This window comes from Ovis aries, chromosome 20 (assembly GCF_016772045.2).
Source record: "Ovis aries strain OAR_USU_Benz2616 breed Rambouillet chromosome 20, ARS-UI_Ramb_v3.0, whole genome shotgun sequence".
Taxonomy (NCBI): domain Eukaryota; kingdom Metazoa; phylum Chordata; class Mammalia; order Artiodactyla; family Bovidae; genus Ovis; species Ovis aries.
In genome coordinates, this window is record NC_056073.1 from 18,720,624 (window position 1) to 18,743,552 (window position 22,929).

At 43.4% G+C, this 22,929-nt stretch overlaps 1 protein-coding gene and 1 non-coding gene across 10 annotated transcripts in view; one reads left to right on the forward strand and one right to left on the reverse strand.

The window, feature by feature from the left end:
• RUNX2 (RUNX family transcription factor 2) overlaps window positions 1-22,929 on the forward strand; it is a 344,141-nt gene that overhangs the window by 154,320 nt on the left and 166,892 nt on the right. For 6 of the 9 annotated variants that reach the window (XM_060403664.1, XM_060403659.1, XM_042237136.2 and 3 more), the window contains one exon: window positions 14,817-14,990. The exons of the other annotated variants lie outside the window; for them this stretch is intronic. In XM_060403664.1, the coding sequence (XP_060259647.1) occupies window positions 14,817-14,990 (174 nt within the window). The remainder of the gene's footprint in view (window positions 1-14,816; window positions 14,991-22,929) is intronic. 9 annotated transcript variants of the gene reach the window in all.
• Window positions 17,634-17,706, reverse strand: TRNAE-UUC (transfer RNA glutamic acid (anticodon UUC)). The gene has a single exon. It is a non-coding gene; the product is annotated as a tRNA-Glu (tRNA).

The window sequence follows — 22,929 nt, forward strand, 5'->3', positions numbered from 1 at the left end:
TTAGGTTGTCTGTTAGCTGACAGATGAGAAAATTCTGTACCCGAGAAGTTCACAAGTTACTCTTAGCGTAGAATCCAGATCTCCTGATGAATAGTCACGGGTTGTCTTCCTTAATACGCATTGGGCAATCCTCCGTAACACTGGACAGAGCTTTATTGAATCTCTTGGACTTGTTTAGCCATTAGGCCAGTGGACTGTTAGGAAGGGCCTTCCCTTGGCGCAGAAAGGACATCATTTCTGTGACCATGAAGGGCCCTGAAAGCAGCAGTGCCCAGAAGAGAAGGAATCAAACGGAGATGCTCTTTCCCTGGGTTTACCCTACTTTCTAGACCGTAGTCCTCCTTTTCCAGTGAGCTGCCTGGAATTCTTGAGTATGTGCCATAGTGAAATAGAACCAAGGCATCTAATTAGGCTGGTGATGTGTTCAGTAATCAGAAGAGCCCTGGTGTCCTGGTATAAGCAGAGTATACAGCAGGTTGAACCTCAAGAGGACAGCACCCTACTTCTCTGGGAAGGGACATGGAACTGACGTTGGTAGTGACTCTGCCCCTTCACTGGGCTCTCCCTCCCTGTGCACATATATGTATGCGTATAATAGAGATATCAGTTTATAACCACACACATGCATGTATGGAAGTGCTGATACTTAATACATTTTATGCAGACCAAAGAAAAATCTTCATATGTCCTCACTGACTAGGTAATTCAGCAGGAAGCCAGCAAACAAAAATCCTTAAAACTTTACATTTGCCTTTGGGGAAGGAAAAATGTTTGATTTTAATCATCTGAAGGTATTTTTTTTTAATATTTAAAAATGTATTGAACTGGTGCCTCTATCATAGTCTTTCATTGAGAGGGTACTGATGATGAATAGAAAATGGAAAATTTTCTGAAAAATGGAAACCAACCCACTTCCTTGGATTTGAAAAGCATGCACTTTTGTAGTCTGCTGTGCCTTGAAAAAAAAAAGGTAAAACTTGCTATCTTCTAACTCCATTTAGCACTACTTTAGATTCCTTTTTATATAACAATAACTTGATCCTACTCAAAATACTTGGCACCTTTTGTGACAGAGTGGAACGTAAGAACACTTTAGCAGATCTGAAAGCAAGTAAACGCTGGTTGTTTTGGAATGAAGAGGTAGAGTTTTCAGCTCTTTATTCCAAGTTTGCAGAAAATAAGAATACCGAGATTAACACAATAGACTCCCTTCATTACACACGACTGAACAAAGCAATTATCTGTCTATCAAGACTGTAGAACATTGTGCAACAGCATTTAGGAAGGGTGGATGGATGGGTGGATCAACGCTATTCCATTGGAAAAAGCTGCTGATCCACGAGGGAATTTTTCTGAGTTTAACTTGTAAACGGTTTTATTTTGGAGTTTATATCATGTTACCCTTGCAGTTTAGAGAGAAATCAGGTTGTTATTTTTTAATGTTGTTGATGGCATTTTTTAGTTCCTTACCCATCTGACTCTTATTAGGGGGGTTATTTCAAAGACATCTCCTGTTTAATCATGTTTAAACAATCTGTTTAAGACCTGTTGTATAGATATAAACACAATAGTCCTTTAATGTAGTAAAACAGACTTCTGACAGACACAGCACGTAACAGGCATCCATCCATTATTGCTTAAGCCGCTGTTCCTTCCACGCCTGACCTGAGAGGGTAACCACAGAGCTCAGCTGACAGCATTGGCCGCTCCGAACACTGACATACCCTGGATTCATGTCTAGGGAGCAGAGAATTGCGGAGCGGCAGACAATTGGAGAAGCCTTAGACCAGATTAAAACTAAGTACCTTAAATCTGTCTTAATGGCTGTGTTTACATCTCCTTCTTCTTCATTCCTTTAAAAAACTAATCAGGTTTCGCAAGCGTTAAGAAAACCACCTCTTCTTGCCAGCTGGACTAGGTCCAGTTTAAGCAAGAAATTCTCGCCCCCCCCCCTTTTTTTTTCTGCTTTGTCTTTTTCTTTTTTCTTCTTCTATGGTCTTCACTGCCATTCAGCACAGCAAGACCAGGCTGCAGGAGCTGGCTGACTTTTTCCTTGGGTTATTACTTTTTAACATTTTCTTCCTGTTACAGAAATGGGAAAATTGAAAATGATGTTCCTTGGCTGTAGCAGCAAATGTCAAGAGAGGAGCCCTTTGCACTTTTTAATTGCTTCTATGTAGTGCCTTTTTTTTTTCTTTGCTTGAAACACACACACAGTCACACAGCACATGCCCCAAAACTATAATAATGAAAGAGAAACAGGGAAGATCGCATGCAAAGGAAACTCAGCCAGGATCCAGGAATTGCGTGACAGTCTGTAGGCTAGTTGTCACTAGACCCTTTGAAGAATAATGCCATCCATGTTTAGCTGGATTATTGGCAAATAAACAGTGATGCTTTTTGTTCAACTATGGAAACTACCATTTCCATTGCCTGCAACGTTACCGTTAAAAAAATATCTTTACATCTCTCAGTGGGGTCTCTATAAAGGCCAGTAACGCAAAACTGTGGTGTGTGAGAATATATTATAGTCAAAGAAGGCAAAGGAAATGTTTTCAGAACTAACACACTCGAGTCTTACCAAGTTTGGGGAGTAATGTGTAGACATAGAGAAAGAGATCTTTTGTTCATTTCCCAGAAACTGAAGGGAGAGTTGCGGATTCTGATGGCCCAAGGACAGTCGTGGACATTGGCTTGTAATTAGCAGAACAAGATATGTTGTGATAAAACTGAGTCAGTAAGACAGGGTATAATGTAATGAAATATCTGAATTATGGGTCGCATTGCTTTTTCTTCTTTGGTTCTTTCTAGGTCTTTTTTCCTTAGCTTTTTTTTTTTCCTTCTTCTTTCCTTGTGTGGCAGCCTGGTGTATCAAGAAGAGAACCAAGGCAGGTCAGGGTCACTACCTGCTTCCATGACTTCAGACAAGTCACTGGGGTTTTCTGGGCATCAATTCCTTCTCTTTTCTCTTTTCTCTCTCTCTCTCTCTCTTTTTTTTTTTTTTTTTCCGGCTGCACCTTTTGACTTGTGGGATCTTAGTTCCCTGACCAGGGATTGAACCGGTGCCCCCTGTGGTGGAAGCCTGAAGTCCTCACCCCTGGACCACCGGGAAAGTCCCTCAATTCCTTTTCTAAAATAAAAATGTGATCTGGTGAAACCCACATTCTCTGCCAGCTCTGAAAAATTCAAATTCATATCATCTGACTTTGAATGGGAATATAAGTGGAGATCATTCCTTGGAAACAACAGGCAGACAAAGTCAAGGATAGCAGGGGTGGAAGTGGAAAGAAAGTGCCAGAAAACTGAGAGGTGAGACGGAGGAGACTAGAGATGTCTTGGGACAGAGCAGAGGGGCTGTGCTGAAGTCAGCCAGGCTCCCTGTAGAGTTCTGTCTTCCCCGCCTGCAAACATATTACGTCCCCTCTTACATATTTCCATTTTGCTTTCATCTGGTCTTTCTTTACATTTTTAAAGTTCTTTTTTCTCCTTCCCTTCCACAAATTTCTCTTTCTTTAGGTATTTCAACTTATTTGACTCCTTTATTTCAAGAAACAGGGTTGTATGCTGAGCATATGTTGTATAGAGGTTATTCCCTGGTGGGTGACTGTCCTTTCTTCCAGATACTTTATTCTTTGATCATGGGAATTTGCCTTAAATCTAAAAGTTATAAAGGAACTTGCATTTATTTCCACACAAATTAATATCTCACAATTCTTTCATTTGTGTGTTTATTGAAAGATCTTGAATTCTTTAACCTTTAGAAGGCTTCAATTTTGAAAGAGGCTGTCCTTCAATGATCTCTCTCATGCTAATTATATTTAAAAAAATGACTCAATGCGAGTTTGGGAGAGTGAACTTTTTACTCACTGATCTAAACTGGCGCCTCATATTATTAAAATAAAGCAAATTCAGCTTTTAACATTTTTTTCTATGAACTGGAGTTCCTAGAATATTTCTATGTAGTCTATGGCTTAACTATGTAATTATGTCTCTTGAGTAGATTATGTTTTTCTTCCCATAATTATGTTTTTACCCAAGAGACTTGGAAGGCTTCAGACCTCTCTTGGGTGAAACTGTTCTTCTTCTCTTTCCTGATGAACTCTGAATTCTACATGCTTGACTATGTTCAAGGGCTTGAAAGCAGGCCCTTGAAGATATGTGGTGGTGGTTATGATTTTTTTTTTCCTTTAGAAATTGGTTTATAGATTAAGAAGGGCCCTCAGAGGGAAGCTCTGTTAGTTCATTTTTGAAATGCCATCAGAGAAGAATCTCCTGGAAGGGGATTTGTTTATGATCTGTGGTCCTCTGACTGGAACCAAACACTAACAGTAGTCTAGGGCGGTCTTGTCTCACGGGCCATCCTATGTGCACTCTGGGGCCCCAGGCACACATCACAGGGCGCAGTTGCTAATTTCCAGCGGCTCAGAGGAGCTCCAGGCCTTAAACACGAACAGTTTCTTAGTCTGTTTCATTATTCTAGTCCCAAAATAGTTTTTGACCTGAACCAGACAGCATAGTCTTAGGAAAAAAGATGACTCAGCAGCCTTTCCCAGCAAAGATTAGAGACTCATCAATTTAACTGTGGGAAATGTTTCCCAATAACCAGCCTTTTTCCCCCTCTCCTCTCTGACTTTTACTGAACAAAAGGAGAGAGAATTCTAAATTCTCTGAATTCAACAAGTATCTGTTGTGTGTCTTCTCTGTACTTAGACTCTAAGTTCTGTGCTAGAGTGCTAGATATAAGACATGATACTCATCTTCAGGTTCATAGTCAAGTCCAGGAGAACCTAAGATATGAGGGTTTTAAATTTTAGATAAATTCATGGAAGAGTGAAAGTATTAGTTGCTCAGTTGTATCTGACTCTTTTGCAACCCCATGGACTGTAGCCCACCAGACTATCTCTGTCCATGGAATGCTCCAGGCAGAAATACCAGAGTGGGTTGCCATTTCCTTCTCCAGGGGATCTTCCCAACCCAGAGATCGAACCTTGGTCTCCTGCACTGCAGGGAGATTCTTTACCATCTGAGGCACCAGGGAGTTAATGCTTACTGAATGCCTACGACGCTTAAGCATAACCACATGCAGTGGACAAAAAGCAGTTGTAGCTGATTTCAGTTTGCCGTGATAGAAACCAGAAGACTCACCAAAGCCCTCGAGACAGAAAAGAGCGGAACAGTGTGATGACCAGGTTGAGGCTGGGAAGGGATTTGGCCAATGTAGATGCTGAGGAGAGCCAATTCTGAGTGGAGGAGGAAGCTGGGGCAAAGGCACGGGGACACTGAAGAACTGTGGGGACTCCAGTATGAACAGAGCTTAGGTTGGTAGCAGTACAGTTGGAGCCTTTGGAACAGAGCTTGATAAGGTACCTTGAGACCATCTTCTCCAGGTTCTTGTTTGCTAGGCTCAGGGGCTCTGCTTAATTCAGTAGACACTTTAAGACAATGGGAAGGGTTGGAGCAGGTAAGTAATGTCACTGTTAGGATTCAGGCACTAAAAGGACTTTAGGAAGTATGAAAACTATCTCTTCATTTTTAGTTGGCTCAGAGAGTTCTATTAAACCCTTTCTGTGGTCATACAGAATCTTCCCTGGTGGCTCAGATGGTAAAGAATCCTCTTGCCAATGCAGGAGATCCAGATTCAACCCTTAGGTTGAGAAGATCCCCTGGAGAAGGGAATGGCAACAACCAGTCATTGCTGTTTCAAATATGCCAGCCTGCTGCTCTGGTGTCTTAGCCGCAAGTGAGAGGTTAGGCGTGATCCTAGTGGAAACGAAACCCAGGGGCACATCCCTGTAGATGGACTTGACCTGCAGATACTATAGGCATGGGCTTGACTGGATGGATGCTGGGGTCAAGGAAAGGGAGGTGGGAAAGACCTCAGCTGGATTTTGAGCCTGGGAGACGGGAAATGGTGATATTAATGGAAACAGGGAAATTTGAGGAGAAGTTGGTTGGGACTGTTTGCAGTGGCATGGGCAGGGGGTGGGGAGGTGTGTGAGGGAGAGGCAAAGAGCTTGTCTAAACATTACAAGCGTGACAAGGCTACAGGTCTTCGATTTTTAGACTTTCACAAACCACCAGTGAAATGTAGTCCTCTGAATGTAAACAAAGAAGAGTTTCACTTTTCTCAATAGTATTTTCATTTTCACACATATGTAGGAATGCAGAAAGTCAAGGTTTTTAATCTAGAGCCTCAGTAAAGTGTTTGGACCCAAACTTGGCATGGCTTCCCTAAGAACTGACTGGAGTTTGTCTCATCGTCTCTGTTACAGTGGTTTTGTGGAAAACCATCTAAACCAAACTCTCTCGGATAGAGTAAGGCTTATCCTTTGAGGTAAAATTCCAAGTAATTTCATTTGGAATTGAATTATGACTTTAGAATTCACCTGATTTGCAGCAACATGGACGGACCTAGAGATTGCCATACTGAGTGAAGTAAGTCAGACACAGAAGGAGAAGTACCATATGACATTCCTTATATGTGGAATCTAAAAAGAAATGATACAAATGAACATAAAAAAACAGAAAGAGACTCACAGATTCAGAAAAGGAACTTACGGTTGCAGAAGGGAGATTGTTAAGGAGTTTGGGATGGTCATATACACACTGCTATATTTAAAATGGATAACCAGCAAGGACCTCCTGTATAGCACCTGGAGCTCTGCTCAGTGTTATATGGCAGCCTGGATGGGAGGGGAGTTTGGGAGATAATGGATACGTGTATATGACTGAGTAGCTTTGCTGTCCACCTGAAACTATCACAACATTGTTAACTGGCCTCAATACAACATAAAAAGCTAAAAGTGAAAAAAAATCAATAAATTTAGTGAACCTGTCCCCTAACCCCTCTCTGTAAACACTCCCTCATGTATCACTTTCAGGGTAGAGAGATTAGGATTGAAGGCATCATTTTTGTCCCCCCTCCTCACAGCTGCTGTGGAATAGCATCCCTGTTGCATATAACCTATTAACTCTGAAAGATTGTAATTCTCTCCCCTCTGCAAGTCCTCTCCCATCTTCCTTTTTACTCTCTAAGTCATTGTCTCAACATTGTTAGATGGTTCTATCCTGTGGCTTGAGCCCTGGGATACTGGCCCAGATCTTATTCTGTCACTTATTTGTTGGCAGCGAAATTAGCTCACATCTTCCCAGACCCCGCTCTCCTCCAGGGAAGCCTAATGCATGGCCGGGGAGGCTCACAGATTCTAAAGTGTCACTTTATTGGTCAAGGGGTAGAATAATCTGTTTACAAGGACAGATTAACATATGTAAATATATACTGCATCGTTGAAAAGGATTGTATAGCTGTCAAACGAGAGGTGTCAAGTGATTTGAAGGTGGTTTGCCTCTGTTTAGGATAATGTCACATATATATTCAGCACCATCTTGATCACAGGACAGTTATTGTTAGGGTCAGTTTCTATATATATTATATTATATATAATATATATTTATTATATGTAATATATAATAACTGTTCAGACAGTTTTTATCATTTGTCCTCCAGCTAGCTTTTCTCCTTTCTCTGCTTATCGAAATCCTCCTCCACCTTTGAGGACATAATGAGCTCATGGGTGAGGGTTTCCCTTTTCCTTTTAGTTAATACCAGTTGCTCCACTGCTCTTCTGGTGGCATTTTGTTATTTTTTATCATGAAAAATTAAAAGAAATTATATTTCATCAAACCCCAGATACCCGTCACCTTGTTTTATAATGAATAGCATTTTGCCATATTTGCTTCATTTGTTATTTTACTGAAGTATTTTACAAGAAACACCAAACATCAGGACATTTAACCTATAATTATTTGTTCTAAAAGGCAAGGGCATATTCTTACTTAATTACCAAAAGCACCTCTTCCTTCATATTTTGAAATGGTCCATGCTAACAGTTCTTCAATAGATCCCCAAACTGTAGTGTTTCAGTAATTGCCTCACAGTCCTTTACAGTTATACGTAATTGTTCCTCTTTCTTCCCTACTAGACTGTGCGCTGCTTGAGGGCAAGGACATTGTCTCACACATTTACTCCCCCCTCCTCTTACTATGCCCGGTGAGACTTGGATGGTAGACGATCAGGACACACTGATTGGACTAACTGACCTGAATATGGACGTGCACTGGTTCCTGATGGATGCTTTAGGGCAGATCTGCCTGTTAACATTTATTTAAAAATTGTGTCTTCCCGATACCCGGGATGCAAGTAGATAGCTATCTAATAAAAGAAGTGAGTGCTTTTATTTGAAAAAAGAGTTTATTTGGCTGTGCCAGATCTCACTTGTGGCACATGTGATTTCCATGTTCATTGCAGCATGCTGGTTTTTCAGTTGTGGCATGTGGGACCTGGTTCCCTGACCAGGGGTTGAACCTGGGCGCCCTGAATTAGGAGCACAGAGTCTCAGCCACTGGGCCACCAGGGAAGTCCCAAGCAAGGAGCACTTAAAACCGATTTCAAATACTTGTGTAAAGAGAGGAGCTGTCAGGCATCACGCCCCAGTGACCAGCACCAGCAAAATGAACCCCGCAGTGCCACATGAGGATGGATGGGCTGTGATGTGGCACGCCCCTTGTGAAAGGGGTACTCTTTCGTCAGTACACTTGGGCGTCCTTCAAGAGGGTGCTGTAGCCGAGGCAGTGCATCACGCTGTGGATGCAGTGCAGAGAGCGTGAGGTTCTGACCGGGCTCAGTCGACTTTTATAAAAATGGGCAAAATGGGTCACATCAGAGTGGCACGTTCGTTTTCATAGTTCACATACTACAGTTTCAGAGTCTTCATGGACCAGTTTCAGATGCATGATTTTTAAAGCGGAAGTTCTAATGACAACATTACCAGCTTTCGCTGGGGGTGAGCCGCGCCCTTGGACTGAAAGAGCCAGGCGGGGAAGAATGGGACCATTAGACTATTGGTTGATGACTTAACGTTCCTCATGCGTCTCTGCTCTAGAGATGTGTGAATGCTGTGACCTTTCCATCACGCTTTCTTCTTGTGCCCCTGCGTCTGTTGCAACAAAAGTCACATTCAGCCAAACACACTAAACTTTTTGAAAGAAATTTGTTCTGAAAACTCCTTTTTTTTCCCCATTTGATATTAATTTTTGACCTTGATTTCCCTTGAGTCCAAGATGATGTGCCATTTTAATCTAAAATAAGCTGGTTGGCCATGAGAGGGAAAAGAGCCCTGCTCCAGCAGTCAGAAGACCTGAGTTCTTATCCTGACACTAAAACTATGTGACTTTGGGCAGGTCACCTCCCCTCTCAGGGACTCAGTCCTCATCCATTAAAGAAGTGCATTGCTCTAAAATTGAGTCTAAATGATTTCTCTTGTCCTTTTCAGCTCTGTGATTCTAAATCACTTGCAGCGATGCTTAAGAATTATAGTGACGTGTGGACATAACAGGAAGTGGGGTGGGGGAGAGGAGGGTGAGACAAACTGAGAGAGTAGTATTGATACACGAATACTACCATGTGTAAAGTAGAGAGCTACTGGGAAGCTGCTCTATAGCACAGAGAGCTCCGCTTGATGCTCTATGATGACCTAGAGGGGTGGGATGTGGGGAATGGGATAGAGATCCAAGAGAGAGGTGATGCACACACACACACACACACACACACAGCTGATTCACTTCGTTGTACGGCAGGAACTAGCACAGCCTTGTAAAGCAATTATGTGCCAATAAAAAGAAATGGAATTATAGTAAGAGCAAATGGGACATTTTCAGAAAGCAAGCAAGCTTTCACTTAAATGAATGTTCTTCAGGGAAATTTCTTAGGAAGCACCCAATATAGGCTGGTCTCTAAAAAAGGAGCCTAGCCCACTGGATTCATGTGATTTCCAAACAAAAAAGGAAGACTTTTTTTGAGGGTGGTGGGGAGGAAGATAGTGCTGTAATATAATATCCTGAGACAGAAAAAGTTCTCTAAACCAAGATATTTATCTAAAAGAGGAGACCATTCATTCATTGTATAAACATTCATTGAGCACCTATATGATGGGGATTAAACTGGGTTGCGAGAATATAGTTGTAAACAAGCCAGAGCACTTGTCTGCATGAGACTCAGTCTTGCGATGAATCAGTGCTTGAGATGATTACAGATTGTGATGACAGCCATCAGGGGAATTGAACAGGGTGTGCTCAAGCGGGAGGGAGCCTACTCTGGGTCTGGTAGGCAGGCACCCCTCATAGGAGGTGGTGTTCACCTTGAGGTCTAAGAGATGAGAAAGAGTAGGCTATGTGGAGAATGAAGGGAGAGCATTTCAGATGCGTGATTTCTTTAAGCAGAAAATGGAGAAGTCCTGGGATGGGACACTGGAGGGAGACAATGGCAGATGCCCAGAGAGACCTGACGGGGTCCTGAGCCAGGGCTGTGCTGGTGGAAATGAGAGAACTGGATAGGTTCAAGGTAGACTCTCAAGATGGGAATGGCAGGACTCGATAACGGGCTGAATGCAGGGTTTGAGGGGTAAGGGGAAGTCAAGGATGGTGTCAAGGTTTTTGGCTTAAGGGACAGAGTGGCTGGTGCCATTTACTGAGAGGGGAGCTCTTAGGGAGGAACAGGATTTCTTGGAGAAAAGAATCAAGATTTTTGTCTTAAATACACTGCATTGAAGATACCTTTGAAATGCTTCAGGGGAAAGTCAATTAGACAGAAGGATGCACAAACCTGAATCTCAGGATAGAGGTCAATGTTCACCGCAGCAGTGGGGGAAGGCATTGGAGTGAGTTGGTGGTCTTGAGCTCGTGGGGCTGTGGGATCATCCTGGGCTGTGGCTCTGTGTATCGGTTGCGCGATGGACTATGTGGTGAGCTTTTAAAGAATAACCTTCCCAGGACCCTCTTCCAGAGCCCCGGGTGTAACTGAGCTGATGGACACTCATATTTTTCCAAGCTCCTTGTTGCTGCGATTGCTGTTTAGTCTCCCAGTTGTATGTGACTCTTTGTGACCCCATGGACTATAGCCTGCCAAGCTTCCCTGTCCATTGAATTTTCCAGGCAAAAATGCTGGACTGGGTTGCCATTTCTTTCTCAAGGGGATCTTCCCGACCCAGGGATCAGACCCAAGTCTCCCATGTTGCAGGTGGATTCTTTACCACTGAGCCACCAGCAGCAGCAATAGCAACAGATACAAGAGAGCAGTTATCCATTCTTCATAGCTTTCTCCTGCTTGGAAGATCCACTCTTTGGTCCTTTATCTTTTTAAACATTAAAAAAAAAATAATTATTATTATTTTTTGGCCATACCATGTGGCATGTGGGATCTTCGTTCTCCAACCAGGAATCCAGCTCGCACCTGCTGCAGTGTAACTGCAGAGTCTTAACCCCTGGACCACCAGGGAAGCCTTCCTTTGGCCCTTCAGATGACATTTGGTTCTCTCAGTACCATGGCAGAGTGTCTGTCCTTGATTTAAGTCAGTGTACCCTTTGTCCTCTGGGTCCTCGATTTCTGAAGGGATGTCTTGGGTGCTGAGGGTTTAAGTACCTCTTCTTTCAGCCTGTCATTCACGTGTCACGCTGAAGTGGTTTAGTAGTAGCAGGTACTTGTCGTGGTTGAAAGATGAAGCACCATTTGGCTTCTGCTTTTCATTCTCCTACAAGGATTCTATTGTGGTCATGGTGGTGGCTGGGAGGGGCAGACATTCTAGAAGGAAAAATGCAGGGTTTTCTGTACAGATGCAACTGCAGATAGACGTTCCCTGAATTACTGTAGGGTGTCTGCAGATACTTGGTAGTAGCTCATGTTTGAGGATCATTTCCGAAAGGTCATTGAGGCTTTTCCGATTGCACCTGCTCTTAAATTTCTCACACACTTGTGCTCCTCAGAGTCCTTGATTCTTGCTTACGACCTCCTGTCACTGCCCTGAAGCGCCAGAGGGAATAAATGTGTCCTCACACACCTGTGTGCTGAGTTCACACCTTATACGGACTCCATGCGTGGCATGCATGCCCAGTTGTGTCTGACTCTTTGCAACCCTGTGGACTGTAACCCTCCAGGCTCCTCTGTCCATGGGATTCCCCAGGCAAGAATACTGGAGCAAGTTGCCATTTCCTTCTCCAGAGGATCTTCCTGACCCAGGGATCGATCCCTTGTCTATGGCCTCTCCTGCACTGGCAGGCAGGTTCTTTACCATCTGAGCCACTGGGAAAGCCCCCACATATGGTCTCCATGAAAACCTAATGAAAGGTCTGTAGAAAGCAGAGGCAAAGCTCATTAAATTTCCTTGTGACTGTGGCCCCCATAAAGCCCCACTATATAGAGGAACCATGTGAGATCATGGAGCCCTCCCTTCAACCCTCAGGGAATCTGCCATTCTCAAAATATGGCCTATTAAAAAAATAACTTCCAGAGACAATTCCATAAGCTTTCTTGTTAATGTTTACAGCTGTATCAACACCGCAGCAATACTTTTTCTTGGGTATGTGTATGAACAACAGAATCCATGGATCTAAGTGTGATGAGTACTGTGTAATTCTCGAATTGTGAACCTTGTTAGATTCAGCAAAGTGTATTGATGGAAGTTTGTTTAGGGTAATGGGTGAGCTATTAACTCTGTGAATGAATCCTTGCTGCTGCTTCTGCTTGTCTTGAAAACCAGCCTGACGCCTTGCAGGACTTAGTCCTCAGGTCCTTCATTCTGGCAGTCTGAGTTTTTTCCGTCCTTTGTAGCAGCTGAGAGAGGAAGGGAGATGCTAGGATCCACCGTGGATGGTGCCACGCAATGTGTAGAAAACTTAGTCTGCTAGGACCTGAACTGCATCCTGATCCAGGCTGAGGTGGTCAGTAGCTGAGATCTGCGGGCTAGTTGCTTTATCTCTGTAGGCCTCAGTCACTTCATCTGTGAGCACTTTTCTTTCTGGGGCCTGGGGGCTGTTTTGGATAGTCTCTGAAGGTCCTTTGGCTCATACGGTAAAGAATCTGCCTGCAATGCAGGAGACCTAGGTTCGATCTCTGAGCCAGGAAGATTTCCCTAGAGAAGGAAATGGCAACCCACTCCAGTATTCTCGCCTGGGAAATCCCATGGACAGAGGATTTCTGGCAGGCTACCGTCCATGGGGTCACAAAGACTCAGACATGACTGAGCAACTGACACACACAAGGTCCTTTAGATTTCTACAATCTATTTGTAATCTGGATAAAATGTCATAAATGGTGGGGAAAACAGCCATCAGTAAACAATGAGCTTTCCTAGTTTGTCCTGATCATTTTTCTCCCAGTTTCGGCCCCTCGGTTGTAGCAGGCCCCAGACTTAACACGGGCAGGAAATAGGGTGGTGGGTGCACTTCAGTTAATGGGGCTTAGTTGGAACATGTTTGGCTGTGAAGGCAGCTACACTCCTATTACCAATCCTTGGCTTCCTGTCTGTTTTCTTTGGGCTGGGTAGGCAATGAAAAAGGAGACAGGAAAATACATTTGGGGGCAAATAAAATAAGGAATTTGTCTTAGGAGGACAGCTTATAGTTAGGAAATTCTAATGCTGGGCTTAACCCTGTCCTGATATATCTCTTTTATCCTGTACTAAGTGGGTGAGGAGGTGTTCTTGCTACTTGTAGAATTGACCTTCCCATTCTCAATGGCTCTTAATAATCTGCCTTCAAGGTTTATTCTATTATGGATAGTACTGCCAATGCCCTTAATTTTTTCCTGCAAATTCTTATTCTAGTCATCATCTTAAATGGCTCTTCTTTAAATTAGCTTCAGTTACTTAACATTTTACTAAACTGTTGGGGCAACATACTAGGGCTTCACTGGTGCAGTATATGAAATGTGTTTCTGTTTAGCCAGTAGGCATAATGTTACTTGTTCACCACAGTCCCATTCTATGGATTTATAGTAAACTAATGTTGCATCAAGATTCAGATGTTTTCCTGTTAATACCTGTACCAAGGCAATACTATACTCTTTGCTAAGAATGATTGATTTTTTTAAAGTCCTAGTATCTTGATTGTATTTCAGTTTGCATAGTTCTTTAATATCTAGAACTCCCTTGGATTTTATACTCGAATAAACTAGAAGAGAGGCAAAGCAAAGTTTTTGTTGTTCTTGTTTTTCCAAATAATGGATTCTCACATTCCCATGGTAACCCAAAGGGTATTTTTCAATTTCTCTTGCAGAACCACAGTACTCGATTTAAAATAAAAAAGCATTCTCTCTGATCAAACATAGTTTATTATACACTTTCAGGCTTTGGCATATCACAAAATAGCCACATTCCTCTCGAGAATTTGAGTTTCCCTGCCTGTTTTTCTGTTTCCCTCTTAAAGGGGTTCTCAGTTTGAGTTTTCATTTTTCAGAAAGGAGTCGCCATAAGGTACAGTTGTAACATAAAAAAGGAAAAGTCACTTATGGTCATCATGGAAATGTCCCTTTGGCAAGTGTGTTTGTCTCTGTCTCTGCCCCAAGTACGGCCCAGTATGTGTTCCATGCATAGACTCAACTTTCGTGGGGTGTTTCCACCTTCTTAAAATGAGCAAACACCGTCCCGGACATGGTCACCCTTCCCAGCCTCACCAAGAGGCCAGAGAGGGCGCCCAGAGAGTCCCTTTTGGGCTCTGGTATCCAGACCTCACCACTGACACTGGGCCCCAAGTCACCCCTCCGGACCCCTCAGCTCTCCATTCAGAACCAAGCCAGGGATACTAACCACGGAATGATGTTTACAAAGCCCTTTGAAATTATACAGATGCTTCATTATAAAGATCAGTATTGCAAATTCCTTGGCTTACCCCTCCCTCCCCCCAGTATGTATGTTCACGTATCTATTTAGCATGGTCAATTGTTCAGCTAATTAATATGCTTTTATTTTATGATTTGCTATTTCCAGGGCACAGACAGAAGCTTGATGACTCTAAACCTAGTTTGTTCTCTGATCGCCTCAGTGATTTAGGGCGCATTCCTCATCCCAGTATGAGAGTAGGTGTCCCGCCTCAGAACCCACGGCCCTCCCTGAACTCTGCACCAAGTCCTTTTAATCCACAAGGACAGAGTCAGATTACAGGTAAGACAGACTCCTAGGTCTCACTTGCGCAGACTCTGGCAGGCTGGGGGTGAGGGGCTTCCAGATGAGACGCGTTCACTTCACAACTCCTGGAGCTGGGAAATGGCTTACGATGAAAGAGATCGACACTTGAAGATACTGACCTTCTTCTTTTTTTTTTTTTTTTCTTTTTAATAAAAAGCAAATACCAATATTCACTAACTTGGGGGTGAAGCTTGGGGGAAGTCTCTATGGATGCTGTCCTCCATAGTGATGTCAGTCTGAGCAGAGGTGGGATGGTTATACCATGCTCTCTGGGAGAATGTGTGTTGTGTTTCTCTATATTGTGTCCAGGTGGTGTGGGGGATAACATCACACCCTCACTATTAGAAAATTAGTGTTACTGGCTCAGATTTGGGCTTAAGTTTCTTACATGTATAACTATTTCATTAAGTGTGCTTGAAAACTGCCCAGGGCTAACAGGAAGTCTTGATTGGTGGTTACAAGGCAAGACCAAGGAGCGGCTCCTTGGGCAGACAGAACCCCACCCCCACCCCCGCCCATTCCCATTGAGCTCCCGTTCTTCATGCGACATTTCTTCTTCATGCATTCCAGCGTGCTTCTTGCTTTACTTTTCTTCTTCAAAATGAACATCAGCATCGCATTACAGACTAATCATTCACATTTGGTGCATTAAGACTCCCAACTCTTTTTCTCTTTTTAATCCTGTCTGGCTTGGGCAGCTCTTACTGTAGGACTTAGTCTGATTGCTTTTATGTCATGGTGATGATAAAGTGTGCTAATCATTGTACATCTTTAATTCGCCATCACAGTATTGAGAGCAGCAAGGAACTCATAGATCGTCTAGTTACTATTGTTGGCAGAGGGACCAGCTGAGAGGGAAAATGATTCAGAATAAAATGTATGATAAACTTGGATCATTTCAAAGGGTTAGTTTTTGTCTGTAGCAGTTAGGTTTTGAGTGTCCTTAGTGGTTTGTAAGCATAATTGTTTATAAACAAAATGACCTGCCTCTGCTTCTCTCCTGCCCATATTAGATATATATCTTCTTGGATATTTACTTATGTTTCTGTGGGTCTATATTAGTCTGAAAATTTGGGTATGCCTGAGTATATGTGTTTAATATAATATAGAACTATAAAAATAAAATATCTAAGCACTGAAGAGAAACAGATACCTGTATTAGGGAAGATCCTTAGAACTCTGTGAAGAGGAATCATGTGTTAGATTTAAATAAATCTCCAAATGTTGAAATGTAGGAGTCAGGTTAATGTATTCACTAGACATGGGTCCTTGATAAAGATGCCAGGGTGAAATTCACACTAACTTGTGAATTTGAAGCTTGTGGCTATAGGTGCTGATGCATTTAAAGTAGTGGACTTTTTAATTTTTTATTGATGTATAGTTGATTTACAGAATTATATTAGTTTCAGATGTATAACAGTGATTTTAAAATTTTATAGATTATACTCTGTTTATAGTTATTATAAAATACTGGCTGTATGCACTGTGCTGTACAATATATCCTCATAGCTTATTTTTTATATGCAGTAGTTTGTTTAAGTGGTGGATTTTATATTAGTGATTAAGGGTCGTAATAGCTGTCCTTTTGTCTTTATAGGAATCTTTAGATTCCGTGTGTGTGTGTGTGTGTGTGTGTGTAGAACCATATGTACACATATATAAATGTGTTTATACGTGATTTGGAAGGACTATGATGGCTATTATGATATATATAAGGAAAATATATGTTCTATGATTTGGCAATCCCTGGGTTCTTTAAATGTGTGATTTTTGTATTCTGATCCTTGGTAGTGGTTTAGTTGCTAAGTCATGTCTGACTCTCATGACCCCATTGACTGTAGCCCACCAGGCTCTTTTGTCCATGGGATTTTCCAAACAAGAATACTGTATTGGGTTGCCATTTCCTTCTCTAGGGGATTTTCCCAATCCTGGGATCGAACCTGTGTCTCCTGCATTGCAGGTAGACTCTTTACCACTAAGCCATCAGGGAAGCCCAATTTGATCCTTAACTGTTTACTAATTATATTTTGCTGATGACTGATGTCTTTAAGATGGCCTTTGGAGCTTGTGTGTTGTTAGATTCCTTTAAGAAGAATCTATTTTCTTAATAGTGATCATGGTTGTATAATCACTATGAGTTCTCCCACTTGCCAGCATAAAAGTCAAGTTGAACTCCCAGAAGAGCGACATGAAATTAGGAGTTATAAATTGAGGAAGTCCTAAGCCTTCAGTGTTTCATGTTAGTGTCTCTTGCGGTTCCTGGGGCTCAGGGTCCTAGCGGTGCAGTGGGCTGGCTTCTTTGCAGCGCTGGTCTGACCTGTCACTGTCGAGGTCTTAAATGGCTGTCGTTCTGCCTGAGGGCCCAGGGCCTCCCCATGGTTTCCTGAGGAAGTTGCTTCTTCTGTACCTTTTTTTTTTTTTTTTTTTTTTAATCTTTCAGACATCGGTTGCCTGTCTCTGGGTACTAGGAAACACCTAGTCTGTCAAAAATATCCACTTCTTTTGATTCAGAATGTGGTGATAATGGTGGTGATAACTATGTCAGGAGATATTGCTCATGATAAGCACTATTGTTTATTTATTTATCTCTGCCACGCCATGCAGCTTGTGGGATCTTAGTTCCCTGACCAGGGATCGAACCCAGGCCCTCGGCAGTGAAAGTGCTGAGTCCTAACCACTGGACCACCAGGGAATTCCCCATAAGCACTGTTTTTAAACTCAAAATGCTCTCTGGAAGGGTAAGCTGCATCTAGAAGGAGTAAAAAGCTGACTCAGCCCCTGGTGGACTGGGAAATCCATCTAACCTTTGAGGTGGGCATTCTGCCATGCTGTTCTTCATTCCTCCAAAAAGTAGTTATTGAGTGCTTTCTGTTTGCAAGACAGGGATGTAAGGGAACAAGATAGTCTAGTTTCTCTTTGCCAGGGGTTTGTGTTTTGGTGACATATAGTCAGCAATTGGGTCAAGCATTCATGCAAGATAATTTCAGATAATAGTAAAAGCTTTGGGAAAATGAAAGGAGGATGAGAGAGAGAGAGAGAGCAGGGCAGAAGCTAATTTTGATTGGAAAGTGGGGAAAGGGCTCTTTGGAGAGCTTTGAGGATGGAATTTCTGGCCAAAGGGAACTCAGGCCAAATCTCTCAGGGAGTTGCAAGTGTGGTGCGTTCAGGGGACAGGAAGGTCCCGGCGGGTGGAGTGGAGTGAACGAGGGGAATGGGCAGTGGCTGGATAACGGAGAGTCTTCCAGGCCCTGTTCAGGAAAGTGGGTTCTATTCTGAGCACAGAAGGGTACTATTGAAAGATGTGAAGCAGGCAAATGACATTATCTCATTCACATTGAAAACAATCTATTGGTGTATAATTGCTTTACAAAATGTTGTGTTAGTTTCCATTGTCCAGCACAGTGAATCAGCTATATGTATACGTATATCTCTTTTTCTGGATTCCCTTCCTATTTAGGTCACCACAGAACGCTGAGCAGAGTTCCCTGTGCTCTGCAGTAGGTTCTCAGTAGTCATCTGTTTTACTCACATGTGTTTAAGAACTCACTTTGGCTGCTGTGTGAAGCACGGGTCCTAAGGGGGCAGAGGCAGGAGCAGGGTCATCATTCAGGAAACAGCAGCAGGAACCTGGGAGGGAATTAAGACTGGTTGCACTTCTCCTCTTTCTTCAGAACTCAGATCAAATGCTGGCGCCTCTGTTAGGCCTTTTCCAACCTACCCAAATCAAGTCCAATCTCCACACCACTGTTGGACACGGTGACAATTCTGTGTGTGCGTGTCCATCTCCTCCATCAGAATTTTCCAAGTGCAGGGCTGTGTTTTACTGATCTGTGTCCCCACTGTCTTTGGTGGTGCCCACTGCTTGGCGACGTTAGATTTGGTGAAGAATGAATGAGCAGGTGTTTGACTTCTTCAGGAAGGGTGACCTGTTACTATTCTGGCCCAAATCTCTTTTCTAGTACTTCTTTGAGTTGGATTGCTATTAGCTGCTGTGTGTCAACAGTACTGCCGTGGCTGCTGTATATGGTGTAGCAGGCATTTCTCACAACGGGTCTATGAGCTAGGTGGTGATGTGAAAACTGATGGTCTGAGAGGCTCAATAACTTGCTCAGAGTCCCACTTACCCTCTAGTGAGTCGTTCATACCAGAATTAGGGCAAGATCCACATGGCTGGAGGACCCTACGCACTCAACCTCCAGCGTCTTTGGGAGGCTGAAGTGAACTTCTCTCCTGTCCCTGTTTCCTCCCATTTCAGGCTTTTATTTGTGCAGCTCTTTACCATTTGCCGGAGAAGGCAGTGGCACCCCACTCCAGTGCTCTTGCCTGGAAAATCCCATGGACGGAGGAGCCTGGTAGGCTGCAGTCCATGGGGTCGCTAAGAGCTGGGCACGACTGAGCGGCTTCACTTTCATGCATTGGAGAAGGAAATGACAGCTCACTCCAGTATTCTTGCCTGGAGAATCCCAGAGACAGAGGAGCCTAGTGGGCTGCTGTCTGTGGGGTCACACACAGCTGGACACGACTGAAGCGACTTAGCAGCAGCAGCAGTTACCATTTACAGACTAGTTTTACACAAAATTCTTACTGAAGCCTTAAAGCAGTTGTGAAAAGTATGGTTTTTTGCAGGTAGAGGAAAAGGACTCTCAAGAAATGTGTTACTCTAGGCTTTTGGAGCTAGTTTAGTTGACTTTGAGTTCCAGACTCTTAGTGGGCAACCAGCATCATGGCCATTGAATTGGGCAGGTTGCTGACAATCTGACACGTGTCCTAAGGGACCAACATCTTCCTTTCCCCCTCGGATACTTTTTAGGACCCTCAGGGACAAAACGTTCATAAAAATGATGCATTGTGAATATCTGAATTATGCTTTAAAAGGCAGCATAATTGTTTTTGATAGTTAATGGACAGTTATATATGAACCTATACTCAAGGTAACCTTTTTAGGGGTATCTTGAAAAAAACGACGTGGCAGACATCATGTAGAATGATGTGGTCTTATTGATGGTTTCCCTGACGGAAGTGAAGTCGTTTTCTGCCCAACTTCAGTCTGATTCTGTGTTCTCCTCCTTGGCAAACACGCTCCTTTAAGCATTAAGAGGACCCAAGAAATAGAGACACAGGTGAAGAGAACGAACGTACGGATACCAAGGTGGAAAGATGGGGATGGGATGGATTGGGAGATTGGGATTGACATACACACTACCGGTCCTCAGTATAAAATAGGTGCGGCAGAGCAAAGGGAGATATACTTGGTGCTCTGTGGTGACCTAGAGGGGAAGGTGACCCACAAAAAGAGGGGATATGTGTACACGTAGCACTGATCCACTTTGTTGTACGGCAGAAACTAACACAACACTGTAAAGCAATTATCCTCCAATTAAAGTTGAAGTAAAATAAATTTTAATTAAAAATGAAGGAGAATCCCTGCCAGCTGGGTTTCGCCCAGGTTGATAGTTGGCTGTCTTAGCCCTCAGTCTGCTGGGCTTGCACTGGAACATTTATTAGCAAGGCCTGTTAGACACAGGGGAGCGCAGCGTCCTCCTATTCGAGTGCCCAGTGGTCCCGAGATTCTTTAGTGTGAAAGGAGTTGGAGGTGAAGTGGGTGGGGCTGCAGTTTCTGTGGCTCTGAGTGTGAGGAGGGTGAGCCCACGGCGGGCGCAGTGACTGGAGCCGAGCAGGAAGCGTGACTGTGGGTGAGAAGAACTGTAGGATGTGGGGAGTGGGAGTCTGCCGAGGTCTCTCTCCTGCTTTTCGACCGCTGAGGTCCTACTCACCTAGAGGCATCTTTTGTCTTAAGGAACTGAAATCGCCACACTCAAGACAGGTGGTTGGAAGTACCATTCTTTCACTTGGGTGGTGCTGAGCTTTCATTTCTGAGGTTACTGTGGAGTCTTGTCCTGCCTCCTTCCTTGGGGATCTTGTGGGCAGAATAGCCAGGAAAATCTGCTGCAACCATGCACATGTGTGAGCAGGAAGGCTCTGTAGAGGAGGTTGCCCATTACAATCATCATGAAGAAACAGCTTAAGTCCTGTGAGTGAACACAAGTTCAAATCTCTTTTCCTAATAAGGAAACGTGGAGTTCAGGTCCGGCTTGTGCTGGCTTTGAAGGATAAGGCTCAGTATGACCCTGTGAGGGGCTGGCCATCAATGTGCCATGTTGTCCCCACAGCTGTTGACATCATCCATAGATGAGCTGCTTAAAGGTCCCTGGACTTCTGTTGGTTGAAATTCCCTTTTTAAATGAAGATGCTCTGGCCTTATTATGTTTCTACAAAAAGATGAGAAGGGTAATGTTCCAAGAAAAATCAAGTTTTTGAGTTCCAGAATCTTGTCATTGTCATTTCCTCCTGTCTGGAATACATGATGCTCAGTTACTATCTAGCTGTGATAAGGAGAATCCATCTCTGATAACACCTCACTCTCTCCTTCCCTAAGACTGTTCCATCTCTAGCCTGACTTTAGGACTGTGCCCCGTGGAAGTCTGTGTTTCTTTCTCTCCTTTGTTCCCAAAGCATCATCTTTCTCTTTTTACCTTGAGCTTTACATATATGTCTATATATGTACATACATGTATTTGTGTCTTCCCCTGTCACTCATTGCCTAGGGACCCTTCTTTCCCCTTTTTGCCTTTTGCAATGGATTCTGGGCAGAATGATCAGAACAGGAGTCTAATAATGACATATTCAACCTCCTGGACTAACCCAGGAGAGGGGCAAGTCAGGTATGCAGTTATAGGATGCTCTGATGGTGTATTTTGATGTTGAATTGTGGATGGGTACCCAGGGCTTCAGAGTCAGAGTATATTGTACTATGTAGTATTAATAGCAACAACATATTACAGATGTTATCAGTTTGAAAAGTATTTTCATTCCATTCTTTTTTATTTTAATACATGCAGAAGTATTCCAGGAATAAAATTGTATGGCACCATTCCCAGTGAAGACCATCAGATTCTTTCCAGGGCTTTGTTTATTTTGATAAGGACTTGCTTTTTTAGCTGTTTGAAAACAGTTGGCTGTAACAGTCTTTAAAGGACAGATTTCACAGCAGAGTCAGTATTATGAACCCTCTTTAACACACAAGAAAACTGAGGTGTCAAGAGTTTCTGGAACTCTCAGGGCTGAAATTATAAGTCAGTGTGCTGGGAAGGTAAAGTCTGACAAGGTGGTTTCAGGTGGGGAGGATGTAGGGAAAAAGTTAGGAGAACAGTACACCTTTGGGGCTGTCAGCAAGGTGAGTGGGCGGGGAAAGGAAAATGACTTTGAGCATCACTGAGGACCCAAGGAAGGACAGAGATGTGAGGAAGAGCCAGTCAGCAAAGTTATGATTGTCTCCGGCAGGGGTTGCAGTTTGTAAATAGAAGTGGGCTCTGCTTTGGTGGATGTCGGTGGGATTGGCAATTTCTCGTGGAACTCTGTAGGACTTGGTGCAAGTCAGGGAAACAAGAAAGATGTGGAACCTCTTACCAGTGTCTAGGAAGGTTCTAGAGGTTGGTAGGTTAGAGGAAAGACAGAAGAATTTCTGAAGAGGATTTGGCTCATCTTGTGGCCTTGGAGAATGAGCCGAGGCCCAGGGGAGAGGTTAGGAGGAAGGATGGGGAGAAAACCAAGCTTTAGTTCAGGTGGGAAGTAGATGTCCCAGGGAGAGGCTGAGGGTGGATGGGAGCTCTTGGCTGTCCCTTAACCATTCCTCCTGTGACAGATGGAGGTCCCACAGCTTGCTCCGTCTCCTCCAGGGTTCTGGGCTGACCCCACCTCGAGAAAACACAACTCTCTAGCACTGTCTCATCTGGGGGTAGGGGTTCACGTGTGCTCTGTTAATACACCCAGGACTGGGTTGGCTTTTTGTCACCCCATCGCACTGTGGTGTGCAGGCCATGGAAAAGGCTTGCTGCGTTCAAGGCAGCCTTCCTGG